Source organism: Malurus melanocephalus, unplaced genomic scaffold (assembly GCF_030028575.1).
Source record: "Malurus melanocephalus ecotype Western Australia unplaced genomic scaffold, MMel_1.1 scaffold_1160, whole genome shotgun sequence".
Taxonomy (NCBI): Eukaryota; Metazoa; Chordata; class Aves; order Passeriformes; family Maluridae; genus Malurus; species Malurus melanocephalus.
The window spans coordinates 34,982-53,963 of record NW_026624392.1 but is presented as its reverse complement, the minus strand read 5'-3'; the positions used below and the strand labels follow the sequence as shown (position 1 = coordinate 53,963).

Sequence of the window (18,982 nt, the reverse complement as noted above, 5' to 3'; positions counted from 1 at the left end):
TCACCCAGGAAAAAAAAGGCAGATAAGGCCCCAAATTCACAGAATCACACAGGAAACAATGCAGATAAAGCCCTCAAATCACACAGGGAAAAATAGGCAGAAAAAGGCCCAGAATCATACAGATAAACACCCCCCAGAATCACAGAATAACATAGGAAAAAAAAGCAGGTAAAAATCTCTCCTGGTTCCAGAGGGGTAGAGGGACTGGTTTGAAGTCTCAGGCTCCTGTGAAAAGCTTCAAACATCCAGATTTACCAAATCTGGGCACYGTTTCCATCCAGGTTGTTTTGGGTATTAAGAAAAGGGGATGTTATGATTTTGAAATGTTTTCTTGCCTCATTTCCCTGCTCTGTTGCAAGTCAGGTCCCGTGAGAGGACTGTCACTGCCCCGCTCCTCCGGGCACTCATTTCCCAGCACAGGGGGAGGGATGAGCCAGCCTTGGGGTGGGAATCCCAGGAGTCTGCTGGTGCTGCAGGTCTAAGCACTCAACACCTCCCAAATAACCCCAGTCTCCCTCTGCAGAGGTGAATTTAAGGGATAGTGGGATGAAAACTCTGACAGGATCAAATGCCAATGTCACAGAGTGAAAAACCACAGGAATATTCCAAACGAGTGAAAAAAATCAGTGTTGATACCTTTCTTTCCATGGATCAGCTGCAGGAATTACAGGGAAGTGTTTGTTCTTAGAGCACCATTTGGGTCCTTCCAGGTGTTGTTTGGAATGGAAATAACGGGAATTTCTGCTTTTCCTCCTCAGAAGAAGGAGCGGTTCCTGATTCCCTTCCTGGCCCTGCAGATCATTGATTTTCTCCTCAGCCTCCTGACCATGTTCAGCTCCTACATCCGTGTGCCAGCGGTCATCTCCGTGTCCTCCCTGGGCCACACGGTGGGTGACAGCTCCTGCTGGGGGTCCCCTGCCTTTCCTGGAGCAGGAGAAGGTTTGGAGTGAAGGGTCATTACTGTTCGTCATGGAATCCCCTGAGCTGGAATAAAGGATCGTTACATTGGGTTATGGTTTGTCAGGGAATCCTTTGGGTTGGAAAAGAGCTTTAGGATCCTTTAGGTTGGAATGAAGGATCATTATTTTCAGCTATGGTTCTTCATAGAATCCTTTAGGTTGGAATAAAGGATCATTATTGGGGCTGTGGCTCTTCATGGAGTCCTTTAGGATGGAATGGAAGATCATTACCTGGGGCTGTGGTTTGTCAGGAAATCCTTTGGGTTGGAAAAGACCTTTAGGATCTTGGGAGGCTGATATAAAGGGTCTTTTTCTGGGGTTGTGGTTTGTCAGGGAATTCTTCAGGATGGAATAAAGGGTTGTTACCTTGGGCTGCTGTTATTCGTGGAATCCTCTGGGTTGGAAAAGACCTTTAGGATCCTTTAGGTTGGAATAAAGGATCGTTACCTTGGGCTGTGGTTTGTCAGGAATCTTTTAGGATGGAATAAAGGGGCATTACCTTGGGCTGTGGTTCTTCATGGAATCCTTTAGRAYGGAATAAAAGGTCACTGCTTTGGGCTGCTGTTCTTCATGGAATCCTTTAGGCTGGAGAAGACCTTTAGGATCCTTTAGRTTGGAATAAAGGWTCATTAYCTGGGGCTGTRKTTTGTSAGGAATCTTTTAGGTTGGAATTATGCATCATCACCTTGGGCTGTGGTTCCTCATTGAATTATTTAATATGGAATGAAGGGTGACTGCCTTGGGTTTGGCTTCTTATGGAATCCTTTAGGTTTGAAAAGACCTTTAGGATCCTATAGGGTTGTGATAAAGGGTCATTACCTTAGGCTGTGGTTTATCAGGGAATCCTTTAGGTTGGAAAAGAGCTTTAGGGTCCTTTAGGATGGAATGAAGGTTCACTGCCTTGGGCTGTGGTTTGTCAGGAGTGCTTTAGGATGGAATAAAGGATCACTGCCTTGGGCTGTGGTTTGTCGGGAATGCCATAGGATGGAATAAAGGATCACTGCCTTGGGCTGTGGTTTGTCGGGAATGCCATAGGATGGAATAAAGGATCACTGCCTTGGGCTGTGGTTTGTCAGGAGCCCTTTAGGATGGAATAAAGGATCACTGCCTTGGGCTGTGGTTTGTCAGGAGCCCTTTAGGATGGAGAAGACCCTTGGGATCCTGGATTCCAGCAGTGAGGGAGTTTCTCCTGGCTGCAGACAGGGTGCAGTCCTCGGGGCTGGAGCAGATCCTGTCACAGTTGGCACGTTCATTCCCCCACCTGGGAATGTCATTTGGTCCCAGCTTTGGGGAGGCGGCTCTGGGTGTGTCCCTGACCAGAGGGGTTTGCTGGGATCATCCCTGCTCCAGCCAGAGGGCTCTGGGGAGCTTGGCTGAACTCCACAAATGGTTTGCTCACAATTTTTGCCCAAATAAATGAAATTTGGTTTGAGTTTAAGGGAATTTAGCGACTTAGACTCTGTGTGAACCAACCCCAGGCCCCGTGTAGGGTGTGAAGAATTGGAAGTGCTGTCCTTGTGACCCCATTCCCATCCCTGTGACCCCATTCCTGTCCCTGTGACCCCATTCCCATCCCTGTGACCCCATTCCCATCCCTGTGACCCCATTCCCGTCCCTGTGACCCCATTCCTGTCCCTGTGAACCCATTCCTGTCCCTGTGAACCCATTCCTGTCCCTGTGACCCCATTCCTGTCCCAGTGATCCCGTTCCCATCCCTGTGACCCCATTCCCATCCCTGTGACCCCATTCCCATCCCTGTGACCCCATTCCCGTCCCTGTGACCCCATTCCTGTCCCTGTGACTCCGTTCCTGTCCTATCCTTGTGACCCTGTTCCCGTCCCTGTGATCCCATTCCCATCCCCCTGACCCCGGTCCCATCCCTATAACCCCATTCCTGTCCCTATAACCCCGTTCCTATCCCTGTGACCCCATTCCTGTCCCTGTAACCCCATTTCTGTCCCCCTTGGCAGGGCCGCTCCAAGGTCCCGGTGCTGGCTCTGCAGTTGTTGGATTTCTGCCTGAGCATCCTCACCCTGTGCAGTTCCTACATGGAGGTGCCCTCCTACCTCAGCCTGAGGCCTGCGGACACCGGGGTAGGTCTGAACAGCTCCTTTTCCCTGCTGGCAACTCCTAACAATCCCCTTCTGTGCCTGTGAGGCTTCTCTGAGCCCTCTCGAACACCCAGAACCGCTCACATTAACAACAAAAAGGTTTTCGCTGTTCTCCTGGCTGACAGCTCCCGTGTTCCTAAAAGAAACCCCTCATTTTCCCCTTGGAGGAACCTGATGGGTGCAATTGCAGAGAAAAAAGATTYGGACAGAGCTGCCTGCACAGAGAACGCCTCAGATTTCATCTTTATTCAACAGTTAAACCCTTAATTCTCATTTCAACAGGGAGTTGGAGCAGCAGGAGGAAAACAATGTTTGGGGCTGAGACCTTCTCTCTTTTTCCCCCATTTATGGTTCAAACTTTCTCCTTTCTCCCTCTCCCCCATTAACAGCAGAGACCTTCTCCCTTTTCCCCCACTTGGGGCTCAGACCTTCTCCCTTTCCCTTTCCCCCATTTATGGCTCAGACATTTCCCTTTCCCCCATTTATGGCTCAGACATTTCCCTTTCCCCATTTATGGCTCAGACCTTCTCCCTTTCCCCATTTATGCTCAGACATTTCCCTTTCCCCATTTATGCTCAGAAATTTCCCTTTCCCCCATTTATGCTCAGACATTTCCCTTTCTCCCCATTTATGGCTCAGACATTTCCCTTTCCCCCATTTATGCTCAGACATTTCCCTTTCCCCATTTATGCTCAGACATTTCCCTTTCCCCATTTATGGCTCAGACCCCTCTCTTCTCCCCATTTATGGTTCAGACATTTCCCTTTTTCCCCATTTATGGCTCGGACATTTCCCTTTCCCCATTTATGCTCAGACATTTCCCTTTCCCCATTTATGGCTCAGACATTTCCCTTTCCCCATTTATGGCTCAGACATTTCCATTTCCCCCATTTATGCTCAAAACCATTTCCCTTTTCCCCCATTTATGGCTCAGACATTTCCCTTTTTCCCCATTTATGGCTCAGACATTTTCCCCCATTTATGCTCAGACATTTCCCTTTCCCCCATTTATGCTCAGACATTTCCCTTTCCCCCATTTATGCTCAGACCTTTCCCTTTCCCCATTTATGGCTCAGACCCCTCTCTTTTCCCCATTTTTCCCCGTTTTCCCAGGGCTCTGTGCCGCCCCTGCAGCAGCTGCCCGCAGAGGACCTGGCCAAGGTGATGCTCACCTTCACCATCGCCTTCATCGCCGTGCTGCTCTTCAAGGTAAAAGCCTCTGGGGAGGGGCTGCAATCAGAATTTTCCTGATTTTCCCAGGGAAAATTTGGCTTTAATTCTCTCCCAAATCTGCCTCGTTGGGCTCTCCTGGAGCTATTCCTCAGTGTGGGTTTAATACCCAAATTTCTGCCTTTACACCTCTGCAAAGGTGAGTTATAAAGTAAAATCTCCAAAATCATCACTGCCCTCTCCTCTTTAGAAGGATAAAAAGGCTAAAAACAAACACAGCAAAGCCCTCTGCTGTCATGGGSCAAAATAAATGAGATTATTGAGCAGCAGGTGAGATTGGCACTCGGGTGAGGGGCCATGTCCACTCTGGTGGGAGCAGGGTTATCCACACCAATAWTCCCAAAATYAAAAWTTTTATTTTGAAGTTTTTAATTAAAACCAGGAGCTGCTGAACCCTGCTGGTGCCTCAGGAAGCTCCTCTGGGTCAGGTTTTTTATCCTTTTTTATTACTTCAGTGGGTCAGAGAGCTGATTTTTCACTGAGGGCTCTCAGCCCCACAAAGAAAAGCAGATTTTCCCAGGTTCTTGAGCAGATTCTGTGAATCCCAACAGCAAAAATACTGCTCATGAGCTGGAAAATATTTTATATTCTGAGACTTCCAGGTGGGCCTGATAAGGCAGTGTGGAGGGGAGAGCTCTGTGTGGATGCACCTCAGACGTGGYTTGAACATATCTTGGAATATTTGCATGGAATATGCAGTGGGAGTGGAGATAACCCCGGGCCCCAGCTGGCAGAAACCTCCCTGACCCAGCACAGGGGTTAATTTAAATTTTCCACAGCTTTACCCACAAAACTGCTGGACTTGAAATGAGTTTTTTGTGCTGGAGTTTTTGAGAGGAGGGATGGGGTGGGAWAATAAAACCAAAATCATGGAGTGCATTCCTTTGTTGTGTGATTTTTATTTGATTTTAATATTATAATCAGGGAATGCATTGCTTTGTTGTGTGATTTTAATTTATTTCAAAACCAAAATCAGGGCATGCATTCCTTTGCTGTATGATTTTAATTTTTGTCAAAATCAGGGCATGTGTTCCTTTGTTTTATGATTTTTATTTCATTTTGAAGCCAACATCATGGAATGCCTTCCTTTGTTGTATGATTTTTATTTCATTTTAAAACCAAAATCAGGGAATGCATTGCTTTGCTGTATGATGGTTGGGGGTTTTTTTTATTTCCTGGTTTGTTTTTTTTCACGGATGAGTGGAGGTTTTTATCCAGTTTTATGGCAGCTCCGTGTTTGCTCTCCGTGTGAAGAGCTTTGGAAGCAGAAAGGGTTTTGCACTGTTCCCTGAAGGTGCTGAAAGTCAGGATTTTCCTCCCCATCCCTGGAATTCCGAGGTGGATTTTTCCAGCTCCGATGTTTCATTCCTGTTCTCTTTGCCTTGGCTCGGTGCCCTCATTGTCCTGCACTCTTCAGCTTCGGGATCTGTGACTCCCTGTGTCCCCTGAAAATCCCAAATGTTCCCGAGCGGATTGTGGRGCCAACACAAACACGAGGTGCACGGCTCCTCCTGGCCGCTCAGAGCGGGGGAAATGTTTATTTAATAGGGCAGGCTGCACAGACCCCGCTTCTTTCCCCSTGCCACAGCCCCTCAATGATCCCTTCTTCCCAGAAAAGCCCATTTATTGCATCCCATAACTCCGGGAGGTGCCAGGGGGTCCAAGCAGGGACGTGGAAGTGTTGCAGGATGGSTTTTGCTGAAGGAAGGGAACTTTTGGGGTCTCTGTTGTGCCTTTGGTGCTTTCCTGAGGTGCCCAGACTCTGTCACCTGCTCTGAAAAATGACCTCAGATCCCAGATCAACCTCAGGGTGTTGTGGTGGCTCTCAGAGGTTCCCATTGTTACATTTAATGGGGTTTTTGGTTAATCACTTTCTATTTATTCGATTGCTAGTCCCAGCCCCACCAAATTGTTCAGAACTGATGGAATTTTCACCTTCCTGGGGAAGGATGGATGCACTGATTTAAACCCTGGGATCATGGTTCCAAATTTCTCCCTCTAGAGAAACGGGCAAGAAAACCCCAGGCTGGTGGCAAATGGGRAAATGCCATTTTGGACCTGCAGTGAATGGGAAATTTGACTTTTTGCCCTGCACTGCAGTGGGAAATGTGACTTTTTTGCCCTGAAGCACAGTGGGAAATTTGATTGTTTTGCCCTACACTGCAATGGGAAATATGACTTTTTGCCCTGCAGTGCAATGGGAAATTTTAATTTTTGGACCTGCAGTGCAATGAGAAATTTGACTTTTTGCCCTGCAGTGCAATCGGAAAATGCCCTTTTCCATCCCCTTTCCCTCTTTTCCAGGCCTTCATGTTCAAGTGTGTCCTGAGCTGCTTTCGCTACATCAGAGCCAGCAGGAGGGAGGAGGAGAAAGTGGAGCCACCAGCCCTGGAAAAGGTGAGGAAAAACTGATTTACTCCRGGAACAGGGATCCTTGGGACTGGTGATCCTAATCTTGGTTTTTGGGTCTGAGAGAATTCCCAACCCTGCAAATTTAGAGATCCAGGGGCTGATAATCAGTTTTTAATTCTATTAATTAAAAAAAAAATAATAATTTCACTTCTGTATAATGTCTGCAAAGCCAATGTGCGAGGAAGGTGAGAGTCAGGCCTCAGCAGATAAATGGGAACRGATCCTCTGGAATCCCTGTGATCCCATAACTGCTGATCCAATCGCTGTGACCCCACAACTACTGATCAGATTCTGTGATCCCATAACCACTGATCCAATCCCATGATGCATAACCACTGATCAGATCCTGTGAACCCCATAACTGCTGATCAGACTCTGTGACCCCATAACCACTGATCCAATCCCGCAACCCCATAACCACTGGTCCAATCCCATGATCCCATAACTGCTGTTCCTCTCTTTCAGGCCGTGCTGCCGTCCTATGAGGAAGCCCTGGAATTGCCCTCCAAGGATTCCCCCCCTCCCTATGGGGCACTCTGAGCCCTGTCAGGGGGGAGGTGACCCCTGAGCGCCGCCGCTGCCGCTTCCCTCCTGCCACATTCCCAATTCTTGGACATTCTCGATGCCAGCACATTCCCAACCCCAGCAGGTTCCCAATCCTGCCTGATTCCCAGTGCTGCCACATTCCCAATCCCGCCACATTCCTGATCCCACCACATTCCCTATCCTGCCACATTCCCGATCCCGCCACATTCCCGATCCTGCCACATTCCCAATTGCGCCACACTCCTGCTTCCAGCACATTTCTGATATCAGCAGGATCCCAATCCTGCCTGATTCCCAGTGCCGCCACATTCCCGATCCCGCCACACTCCCGATCCCACCATATTCCCAATCCTGCCACATTCCCAATCTCACCACATTCCTGATCCCACCACATTCCTGATCCCAGCACATCCCTGATCTCCCTCAGAGCCCTTCCTGTTTATCCCAGCCCCGCCATTGCCGGATCCCGCTGGGGAACCGCTGGAACTTCATCCCGCTCCTGCACCTCCCACCTGGCACTTCCAAGCTGCCATTCCCAATTTCCTGACCCTGGCCCTGGATCCCATCCCTGGAATTAGGGGCTGCAGAGCTGGCCCGGGGTGGCTCAGTGCCACCAAGGCGCTGTTTGTCACCTGGCCCAGGTGTGACGCAGCTCTGGGACCTTCAAGGGGTGGAATGGGGGGCAGAACGGGGAAGGAATTTTCTCTGGGATAGCCCAGCCCTGGAGCTGTGCTGACCAGAATTCCCAGAGCCTGGGGGTCAGCCAGAATTCCCAGGGGTCAGCCAGAATTCTCAGGGATCAGCCAGAATTCCCAGAGCTGGGGGATCAGCCAGAATTCCCAGGGGTCAGCCAGAATTCCCAGAACCCAGGGATCAGCCAGAATTCCCAGAGTCCAGGGATCAGCCAGAATTCCAAGGGATCAGCCAGAATTCCCACAGCAAAGGGATCAGCCAGAATCCCCTGGAATTGCAGCTCCCACCCTTGTAACAATTGGCAGTGCCCTGGAATACCCACCCCAGCACTGCTCTCCCATTTCCTACCCAAGCCAGAGCATTTTTCCTGCTTTTAGCATGACTTGAAAGACAAATTCCAATTTAAAAAATCCTGTTAATGGCTTCCAAACTCTGTGCCTGATTTCTGCGGGCGGTGCCGAGTGAAGGAAGAAATCATCTCATTTCTATAAAAATCAGCGAAAAATGGCTCTCTTACCTTGGCCTGATGTAATTTCCTGTTTGTGCTGCTCATAAAGGTAAAGCTGATATTTCTGTTCTGATTTCCTGTAAAATTCTACCCCATCTGCCTTATCAGCGCTGATAAGGATCCATGCCCTGCTCCCCGCTGGGGGCTCTGCACAGCTCAGGCCCTGTGGGTGTCACTGATGGAATTCAGCACCTGCTGTCCCTTTTTCGGATCATTTCCTGCTCTTTTCCAACATTCCCAGCAGGGAAAAGGCATGTCTGGGTCGGGTGTAACCATTCCAGAGCTCATCCACAGCTCGAATCAGAGCCTGGGGGGTGATCTGCTCTGAAACAGAACAAACCAATGGAACATTCAACAAATTCAATGGAATATTCAACAGCAAATTTCAATGGAATATTTAACAGTAAATTTCAATTGATATATTTAACTGCAAATTTCAATGGAATATTTAACTGCAAATTTCAATGGAATATTCAGCTGCAAATTCAATGAAATCTTCAATTGCAAATTTCAGTGGAATATTTGCAGAGCATGAATCAGAAATGTGCTGCTACCCCTGCTCTTTTCCCTGGAAGTTCGTTTCTGCAATGGGGATGAAGAAGATGATGCTGGTTGTGTATTTTCAAGCTGATTTTCTCATCCAGGGATGATCATTCCCTTTTTTACTGCTCCATCTCCTCGTTCTGGGCACCAGGATGCTCAGCAGCACCCCTGGAGTGTGGAAAGGAGCCCCAAAGAACGCCTCAGTGGCTCCAGTGCCGTTAAACACAATCAGAAATCACCCCCAAAAGCACAAATCTCTCCAGTCCTCTAAGGAGAAAATAATTTTTCTGCCCCATGTCTGGTGACTGTTGAACTGTGACCAAAGAGCAAGAGGCCAATCCGAAATCCAACCAGGAACCCTTGCAGAAAAGCCCCGATTCCTGCACTGAGGTCCAGCCCAGCCTCCTGCTTCATTCTGCAGAGAGATCAAAAACTATCTTGAATTATGAGTGACCAGCTGGCTGCAGAACTTTTCAGACTTCTGTCACGGCCACGAGGATCAGGAGCTGCTCTCGTTCCTCCCTTTGGCTGCTCCAGGCCTGGAGGAGGCCTCGGGATGGATATTCCCTTTGGAAAGCACATCCTGCCCTGGATAYCCCTGACCCGATGGGATAAGGGATAATGGATTCCTGATCTGAGTCTGGGATGGGGGGTGACAGCTCTGGGACATCCCACCAGGCTCCCCCCACCCAAACCTCATTAACCGGGGCTGCCCAAATGGGGAATGCTGGCAATTCCCCTGGTTTTTGATCCAGCAGAGGGTTCCTCATGGGATCCCACTAAATGGAGGTCATACCCCTCCTCCATCCCTTCCAAGGGTTCAGGGTCTCCCTGCAATTCAATTCCCACTGATAACAGGGAAAAGTCATGGCTGTGGAGTGACTGCAGCAGGGTCTGTCAGCCTCCCCCTCTGAGCCTCGTGCTTTAATTGACTTCAATAATTGGGCTGGGGTAGTTAAAATGTGGCCAAGCTGGGACTGGTTTCAGTGTGGGTCTGGTCTAACTGAGTCTGGCCCCAAAGCCAGCCCCTCTCCTGCCTGGGCAGTTCTCTCTGCAGGGTTCAGCAGAATTCCAGAATTCCCTGCGAGAGCYGGGCTCCAAACCCCAGCCCCGATAAAATGTAAGGAATTATTGTGAGCTCGCAGCCGGGGCTGGGCTCGAGACAGGAAGCGGGGTTGGTTTTGTGAAATGTCCCAGCACGGGGCCAACACAAACGGAGCCCAACTGGCCCCGGCTGCTCACGAACCCCACCATGGGGGGCTGGGTCAATGCTGGGTCTGGGACTGATAAAAGACCCTTTGAAACCCCTCTGTWATTCTGGGTTTGCCTTTCCAAGCTGATTTATGGGTGGGAGGGTCAGTCCGGGCTGGGAGCAGCTCACATGGAGATCCCAGCACTGCCCCACGCTCGGGTTTGGGCAGCACAGGGGAGGAACCAGCTGAGTTTGGTGATGGACAGGGAAAATGGAGCTGAGAATTGATAACTGAGCTGAGTATCTCACACAGAGAAATGAGAGGGGCTGGGCTGCAGCAGCGGGGTGACCCACCGGGATCGTGGATCCAACCCCAAACCCCACCCTGTGCATCCCTGGCAGCGCTGTCCCAACGCTCCTGGAGCTCTGGCAGCCTCGGGRCCGGGACCATTCCCTGGGGAGCCTGGGCAGTGCCAGCACCCTCTGGGGACAGAAGAACCTTTCCCTGCTCTCCAGCCTGAGCCTGCCCTGGCCCAGCTCCAGCCCTTCCCTGTCCCTGTCCCAGGGATCGGAGCTGTCCCTCGGGAGGAGCCGCCGACCCCAGAGTTCTCTGCTCCACCTGGACATCCCAAGCGCCCTCAGCTGCTCCTCAGACCCTTCCCCATCTCCTTGTCCCTCCTTTGCTGCTCTCTGACGCCTTCAGACCTTCCCTGTTTCCTGACACCAAAATTCGCAGGGTTTTCAAGCTGTTTCTCGCACAGAAACAACCCCGGGGATTCCCGGGCACGGCCGGAATGGAGGAATGGCGCAGGTGGAGCAATCCAGGAGCAGATGGAAGGGCAGGGGTCAGCAGGGGAGGCAGGAGCCAGTAGGGCCAGCAGGGGCCAGGAGGGGAGGCAGGAGCCGTGCCCAGGAGGGGCAGCCCAGCCCCGGGGCTGCCGTGAACACGGGAAGGCGGCGAACACAGCGTGATCGCCTAGGGACTAGCGGGACCCACAAAGCGCACCACTGACCCCGCCATGGGCAGGATTGGCTCTGTCCCCAGCAGCCCCAGGGACTGGTTCTGGCTCTGTGTGGCTGGAAGAACCCACAGAGCTGTTTCTGAAGCTGTTTGAGGCATTGGTTGGATGCTTGGCTCTGTCCCCACCGCCGTAATTCCACTCTTCCCAAGGCAGGAATCGGGGATGCAGAAGGTGGGGTGGGGTGCCTGCACCCCTGAACCCAACCAGAACAGAAACACCATAAGGGGAAACACAAAAATTCATTTATTTATTTATTAATACAAAACGTGGAGCTTTTGTCACTGTTTCTCTGAGGGTGAGAAAGCCAGAGCGGGAAATCCAGCTTGGAACGCTCACCTGGAGCAGCAAAGGGAGCCAGAAACAGGCAAAAATCACGGAGAGCTTTGGAAAACCTCAGGGTTTCCCGGTGGCTGAAGGGCAGGAGGGCTGTGTTTACTACGGCTCACGGGTTTGTTTGGAATGAAATGAAAACCAGCAGTGAACAACTGTGGATTTGGCCGTGCATCCCTTGCCAGCCTGCTCCTGCTGTGCTGCCTCCTCAGAGGGACTCAGGCACCCTCCAGGTCCTTCTGGAGAATTTATGGTCCGGGGATCCTGATAAAAGAAAAAAATCCAGTARTTAACTCATGGCATCGTTAAGGTTGGAAATCACCTTTAAGATCCTCAAGTCCGTCCATGGTCAGCACTAAACCACGTCCWAAAGTGCCAAATYCACACWTTTTTTTTAGCAATTCCAGGGATTTGACTCYACCRCTGCCCTGGGCATCCCCAAAATATTTTACAACCCTGTCTGTGACAAAATTTTCCTTAATATCCATTCACACCCTCTCCTGGCCCAGCTTGAGGTGATTTCCTCRTCCTGCCTTCTGCTGGAGCTCCATTGGACGTTTGGAAACATCCTCAGAGCCCTGATTTCCCTTTTTYCCCCCAGAAAACCTTCCCAYTTTCTGGGTCATTTCCATGGCAGKGCCTCCAGGGCTGCTGCATTTTGATTTTAATGTTTGGGCTCTCTGCAATGTGAAATTTATACCAAAATATTCAATGCAGTCAGGAGGTACTCACTGGAAATGTGGAAAGTGAAAGCTGAAATCAAATTTTAAACTAAAATCTGAGCAGAACAAACAGCACAAGTGAAATGCCATCTTGAAACAAAAACTGCCTCTCCCATGGAAAATCAAATATTGTCTTTCCTGGCTTTTTCCAGCTGATCAATGTTCCTGGGAAGAGCTGTGATGGAGAAAAATCTGCATTTATTTCATTTATTTCATCAGAGCTGTTTGGCTGCTGATAAACAAGGAGTTACCGCCTCTGCCAGCATTAATTTGGGTTCAACATTTGAATTTTAGCACTTTCAGGACTTGTCCTTAAGCTGGGCTTTGCTTTTCCTGGCTCAAGGCTGGGGCAGATTTGGTGATTTGAAGGTGAAGGCATCCAGYAGAGCGGGGTTTGGTCAYGGAGAATTGGCAAAGCAGGAAATTKGTCTGGAAGATAACAGAGGATCTGAAGGAGAATAATGAGGAAATGGTGAGGGATTTGGGGAATCTCACAGAGCTCTGAAAGTGAACCCAAAGCTTTTCCTGCATGCAGAGGGTGAGGGTTTCCTGCTGTCCATGCTGGGAAGGATAAACTGCAGCTCCTCAGGTCATGTTGGAGTCTTGGGATCACAAAATCCCAACAAATCTCTGGGATCACCAAGTCCTTGTGTCACCCAGCCCCACCATGTCCACAACTGGCTGTGTCCCCAAGAGTCACCTCCACACACTCCTGGAGCATTCCTGGGATGAGGAYTCCACTACTTCCTTGATTCCCCCTGACCCAACGCTTTACAATCCTTTCCCTGAGGAAATGTTCCCAAATGTCCAAACAAAACCATTCCTGGAGCAATTTGAGGCTGTTCCCTCTCCTCCTATCCCTGTTCCTTGGGAGCAGAGCCTTACCCCCCCACAATCTTCCTTTGCTCCAGGCTGAGCCTTTTTCCCAGCTGCTCCAGGCCCTCCAGGCCCTCCAGCCCCTTCCCCAGCTCCATTCCCTGCCCTGGACATGCTCCAACCCCTCAATGTCCTTCTTGTCCTGAGTGACCCAAAACTGCCCCCAAAATTCCAGGTGTGACCTCTCCAGTGCCCAGCATGAGGTGGGACCTGGATCTCCTGCTCATCCCTCAGTGGAAGAAAGTGAGGATTTGGTTTTTTGGTGTCGGAATCTGTGGATTTGAGGTGTCGGAGGAGAGGCAGACCCCACCCATGCCAGGACATCGGAAGGGCACAGCAGCAGCACTAACGGGCTGTGTGTTCACACTGCAGATAGGCAGGGAAGGGCTCGGAATCCATGTTTTCCTCCCAAAATACTGCGTGTGGTGTTCTGCTCCTCGGGAGCCCGGCGAGAGGCGACATTTCCTATTTTCCGAACAAACGCTGCCTTCGCAGGACATCAGTGCGGCCCCAGAGCTCCYGGCGCGGCTCTGCCCCACTCCTTCCGCGGCTTCCGTGCTGCTACAGTGCCACGAGCCCTGCGAGGGAAAACACCCACCTGAAACGTGTTTGGCTTTGGCTAAAACACCCACCTGAAATGTGTTTATCTTCGGCTAAAACACCCACCTGAAATGTGTTTATCTTCGGCTAAAACACCCATCTGAAATGTGTTTACCTTCGGCTAATTAGGGGCGAAATGACACCGAGGAACTCGACCTTTTCTCCTCCAGGACGGCCATAGAGGCCTCATTTACGGCGGGCTCTGAATGATCCCCATTCAGGGCAGGAGGAGCTGCTGCACCAAGGGCTCCTTGTGTGCAGGGTGGRGAAACCGGATAAACCCCAGCACAGATGGGTCCAGGGCAACTGCGTCCAAATTTTGGGGCTTTATTCCATTCTGGGCCCTGACAGTCCCGTAAACGGGTGGGGGCAGTTTGATGTATTTGGGGAGCTCTGTGTGTGTGAACSATGGAGGAGATCAGGGATTTGTGAGTCTGCACTCCCCCAAATCCCTGATTTTGTAAACAGATCCATGGAAGTGTTCACAGAGGATTGGAAGGGGTTGGGAGGGACTTTAAATTCCATCCCAATCCATCCCATCCCATCCCTGCCATGGCAGGRACCCCTCCCACTGTCCCAGGTKCTCCCAGCCCCAATGTCCAGCCTGGCCTTGGGCACTCAAAGGGATCCAGGGGCAGCCACAGCTGCTCTGGGAATTCCAYCCCAGCCCCTCCCCAYCCTCCCAGGGAACAATCCCTTCCCAATATCCCATCCATCCCTGCCCTCTGGCACTGGGAAGCCATTCCCTGTGTCCTGCCCCTCCAGCCCTTGTCCAAAGTCTTTTTCCATCTTTCTGTTGGCTCCTTYAGGCACTGCAAGGCCMCAGTGGGGTCACACCAAAGCTTCTCCTCTCCAGGCCGAATAATCCCAACCCTGCCACCCTTTATTCGAGGCAGGGCTCCATCCCTCACCTGCAGCATTTCTTCTTCATTCCCAGAGCTGTCGGCTCCGGAGCTGRCTGAAAGTCTGGGATTGATGCTGCAGGAAGACAGTGGGACAAACCCAAGCTGATTTTGCATCAGAACAGGGCCAGGTTTTGGTATTTTAATTAACACTTYGAATGTTCAAAGTCTGAAGAGTTCAGAGGAGCCTGGCAGCTTCAGGAAGGACAGGTCCTTTTTTCCCCTCATCAAAGAGCCGTTCTGCCCAGGAGCTCCCGGGCTGCTGAGGAGCTTTTGGAGGGAGCAGAGGCTCTGGGTAAGGGAAGAGGAGCTGGGCTTTGAGTTCCGGGTGCTTTGCATGGCCCTGCACTGACACAAGGCAGATTCCACGGATGAGGGATCCAAGGATGTGCTGCTGGAAAAGGTGGGCGGAAAGAACCTGATCTGTCACAAGGGAAGAGCTTTCATCAGGTGACAGCAGTGTGAAACCGTTAAAAAARGAAACAGATCCTCTGCTTTGTGAGATCTGTCACAGGAGAAGAGCTTCAATCAGGCGGCAGCGGTATGAAACTGTAAAAAAAGGGAAAGGTTCTCTGCTTTGTGACRAAGGCGCCGTTACATTCCTCCGCCCCCGGTGCCGAATCTCGCMGTGCTCCTCCCCAAAGCAAACACCGGATTCCGCCTCGCTCGCAGCACCCTCAGCTCGAGGGGGTGACGGAAATGGTTGGGGTTTGTGGCAGGAGCGGCATCTCCCTCGTGTGTGTGGAGCTGAGCGCTGCCCCCGGCCCCAGCCCCACCCCTGGGCCGTTTGTCCGTCCCGTGTCCCGTTCACCTCTTTCGGGCTCCGGAGCCCTCTGTGCCCTCCCCGCCGGCTCACGGGGGCTCAGCCGCACCGAGCAGCGCCTGCTCCGGGCAGGAAAGCTCTCCTGCATCCCGCCTGTGCATCCGTATCCCCCAAACTTTCTTCTGCTCCCATCCCTCCTCTCTGCTGGGATCCGCAGGGATCTCCAGCCCTGGGCTCGGCACCGGTGGGGGCTGACGGTGACACCGGTGTTGTCCCCTCCCTGGCTCTGCCGCAGGAAGGACACGAGCCTGGCACCTCCCAGCCCCTCTGCTCTCCTGTCCCTCTGCTCTGCTGCTGCTCTGAGCGCTCACCCAGGGCAGGGATCCCRYMGGGATWGCCASCYCTGCCCTTGGCACRGCTGGGGGACTGAGGGGACCGGTGTGACCCTGCTCCTGTCCCCTCCCTGGCTCGGATCCCGCAGGGATSKCCAGCCCTKCCYTYGGCACGGSTGGGGARCTGAGGGGACCGGTGTGACCCTGCYCCTGTCCCCTCCCTGYCTCTCCTGTCCCCCCCAGCCCCTCCGCTCCCCGAGCTCTGCGGGCAGCGGCCGCTGACTGACGGCTCCTCCCCGGCTCTCACTGGCCCCACTGTTCCATCCCCGCATTCCCCMGCTCCGGGGCCCTTCAGGGCTGCCCGCCGCAGCAATGGGGCCATTGTGGGGGGCTGGGGGCCGGCAGGGCAGGGCAGGGCAGGGCTGGCCGTGCCCCCTCCCCACCCCGGGGCAGCTCCGTGCTGCCGTCCCGCTCCCCTCGCTGCCCCCCCGGCCCCGGCGCGTCAGGGGCTGGCTCGGAGCCTCCGGCCAGGGGCCGGTTATTACGGCGGGCCAGGGCTGTGCCCGCACTCCCCGCGCCAGCTCCGGCCCCGCAGCCATGGCCAGCATCGCCTGTGCCCCGCTGCTCTCGCTGCTGCTGCTCCTGCACAGCCCCGGCGCCTGCGGGGCCCCGCCGCAGCCCCGCGGTGAGTGGGGTCTGGGGGCGCTGGGGGAGCGGGGGGTCCGTCCGTCCGTGCCTCCTGCCTGGAGCTGGGGAGGGATGGGCGAGAGGGAGCCCACATGGGAGATGTGCCCAGCGGGTCACCAAAGCAGCGGACCCTGGAGCTGGGACGCGTGTGCCGCGTTCCTGGGGACAGCAGAGGTGGCCCCGGGTCACCCCTGGGACGGGAGGAGGCCCAGGGCGGACAAGGGCTCTGCTCTGCCTCCCCTCTCCCTCCCCTCTCCCCCCCAGCTCCGGGAGGGCAGCTTTGGCTGAGAGCGGTAGTTGGCCAAACCCCCCGGTTTGTCCCGGGTCACCTCCCGAGCAGGACGGCCCAGCCCGGGATGGGAACGGAACTTTCCCTGGGGTTTCTTCACCCGCTCCTGTTCTGCCTGTGGGCAGCGGGGCAGCCCGGGGAGCTGCCTGCTCTGCAGCCTGCACGGACTCGATCCCAGCTGGAACGGGTGCCAGGGACGGGATGGGCACCCGGGATAGGGCTGGACAGCCAGGGATGTACTGGATACCCAGGGAAGGCAGGGGCTGCTCCTCAGAAGCATCTCCACCCTTCCCGGGGCTCCAGGCAGCCTGGAGAAGTCGCTGCAGGAGAGGCAAACCTGGCTCTGAGGCCAAACTTCTGGGAATTAACGATGTTGGGATGGTGTGATGGTGATGACGATGAATATGATGGTGGTGATGATGATAATGATGATAATGGTTGTAATGATGATGATGATGGTGATGATGATGATAATGGTGGTGGTAATGATGATGGTGATGATAATGGTGGTGGTGATGATGATGATGATGATGATGATGATAATGGTGGTGGTGATGATGATGATAATGGTGGTGGCAATGATGATGATGATGATGATAATGGTGGTGGTAATGATGATGATGATGATGATAATGGTGGTGGTAATGATGATGATGATGATGATAATGGTGGTGGCAATGATGATGATGATGATGATAATGGTGGTGGTAATGATGATGGTGATGATGGTGGTGATGATGCCACTTACACAGCCACGGGCAGCCTGAGCTGTGCACATGTGACAGTGACTGCAGAGGCACCTGGGGCTGAGGGAGGGGGGATTTGGGATAAATTGACCCCTTTCCCCGCAGGAATTTGGGAGAGGAGGGTTCTCTTTGCTGTGCACAGTCAGGAAATGGGGCAGAGCAAGGAATAAGCTCAGCCCTGCTGGGAGCTGTCCCCTCTAAAATAAATCCCTTTCAATCCTGTTGTTTCAGTGGGTATGGCAAAGACATCCTGAGAGGGATTTCCTGCTGAATCAGGGCGTGAATTCAGCTATTCCTGAGTAATTCGAGTGTGGACATTTGTGAAAATAGAGGAAGAYTTTATTTCTGGTTCAATTCAAGTTTTAACTGAACTGTGCTGAGTGAAGGTGACAATCAAACCAGGCACTGTCACCTCCTGGTGATGTGACACCACTGCCTGCGCTGCAGAGCCTGGCTGGGCACCGTGGCTGAAACCACAAAAAGCTCGCATCTGACATCCCTTCTTTACTCCTCACTTCCCTGAAATAGACTCCACTCTCATAAACAGAGGTTAAAAATGTTATTTAGAGCAAAATCACAGAGCAGAAATAAATAAAATTGATAAGCTTCAAAATGTCTATTGGCTCCAGCTGTTCTTAGGGAAATAAAATTACTTTTCCTGCTTGGTTTGTCACTAAATCTAGGGGTGATCCACCAGCACAAAGGGGGGATTTGGGTTTTATTTGTGTTTTATTTCTGGAGGAAACAAGTGCAAGGCTTTGAGCCTTTCCCTGGCCCCTCATTCCTCACCTGTAAACCRGGCACAAGCAACCCCAGGAAAAGCGATTTCCCGTGCTGCAGGATCATCTCCAAGGGAGCTTTTCCTTCCCCCACAACAAATTATGGGAGGGGCGGAAAGAAATTCATCCATATGGGAAAAGGTTGGATGGGATTTTAGTGGGAATTAGGGCTCCTGACCAAGTGACCGCTGCCTCGCTTCCTCTTCCCAGCCCTCTCCAGTTCAGACTCGCTGTCTCTCAGGACRCAAACCTGATTATTTCCTTTATGGATCCATCACAGGGTATTTATTTTTATCGGCCTCAAACACTGAGAGCTCCATTAGATTTCACACCGAGGACCAGCTGCAATATTTATGCCGTTATTTGGAGCAGATTTGTTGGCCCAAAAGCTCCCATTTAAAAATCCGCCCACAGAAATCTCCTTTATGGCAGGACCCCGGCTGCAGAAATCAAATATTAACAGAGCACTCGGTGCCCTGACAGGGACAGGCTAAATGAGAGGGGAAAATTAAAAAGAGCAGGATGCCATAGATCTGCTGGAAAAATGGGGCAATTCATTTAGGAAACCATAAAAAATGCCAGGCCTGTTTTTATGCTTGGCCACGGCTGAAAATGAAGACGGAAAATGGCTTGAAAAAGAGAAATTTAAAAAATAATCATMATAATAATACCAATCCCTCAGCTGGTTGCATTGCTGATGCCTCCTGTTTATGGCATCTCCTTCTCACCGTGGATATTCA

The 18,982-nt window shown here is 52.0% G+C and overlaps 2 protein-coding genes across 2 annotated transcripts in view; both read left to right on the top strand.

The window, feature by feature from the left end:
* The window catches only part of LAPTM5 (lysosomal protein transmembrane 5), a 17,739-nt gene extending 8,845 nt beyond the window's left edge, over window positions 1–8,894 (top strand). Inside the window, exons 3-8 of the mRNA XM_057387230.1 lie at window positions 364–368; window positions 759–887; window positions 2,930–3,052; window positions 4,184–4,279; window positions 6,605–6,697; window positions 7,178–8,894. Of these exons, the coding sequence (XP_057243213.1) occupies window positions 364–368; window positions 759–887; window positions 2,930–3,052; window positions 4,184–4,279; window positions 6,605–6,697; window positions 7,178–7,252 (521 nt within the window). The 3' untranslated portion in view covers window positions 7,253–8,894. The remainder of the gene's footprint in view (window positions 1–363; window positions 369–758; window positions 888–2,929; window positions 3,053–4,183; window positions 4,280–6,604; window positions 6,698–7,177) is intronic.
* A 7,444-nt stretch (window positions 8,895–16,338) lies between these two features.
* Window positions 16,339–18,982, top strand: part of MATN1 (matrilin 1) — a gene marked incomplete at its 3' end in the record, with an annotated part of 15,533 nt that continues 12,889 nt past the window's right edge. Inside the window, exon 1 of the mRNA XM_057387229.1 lies at window positions 16,339–16,426. Coding sequence (XP_057243212.1) covers window positions 16,339–16,426 — 88 coding nt within the window. The remainder of the gene's footprint in view (window positions 16,427–18,982) is intronic.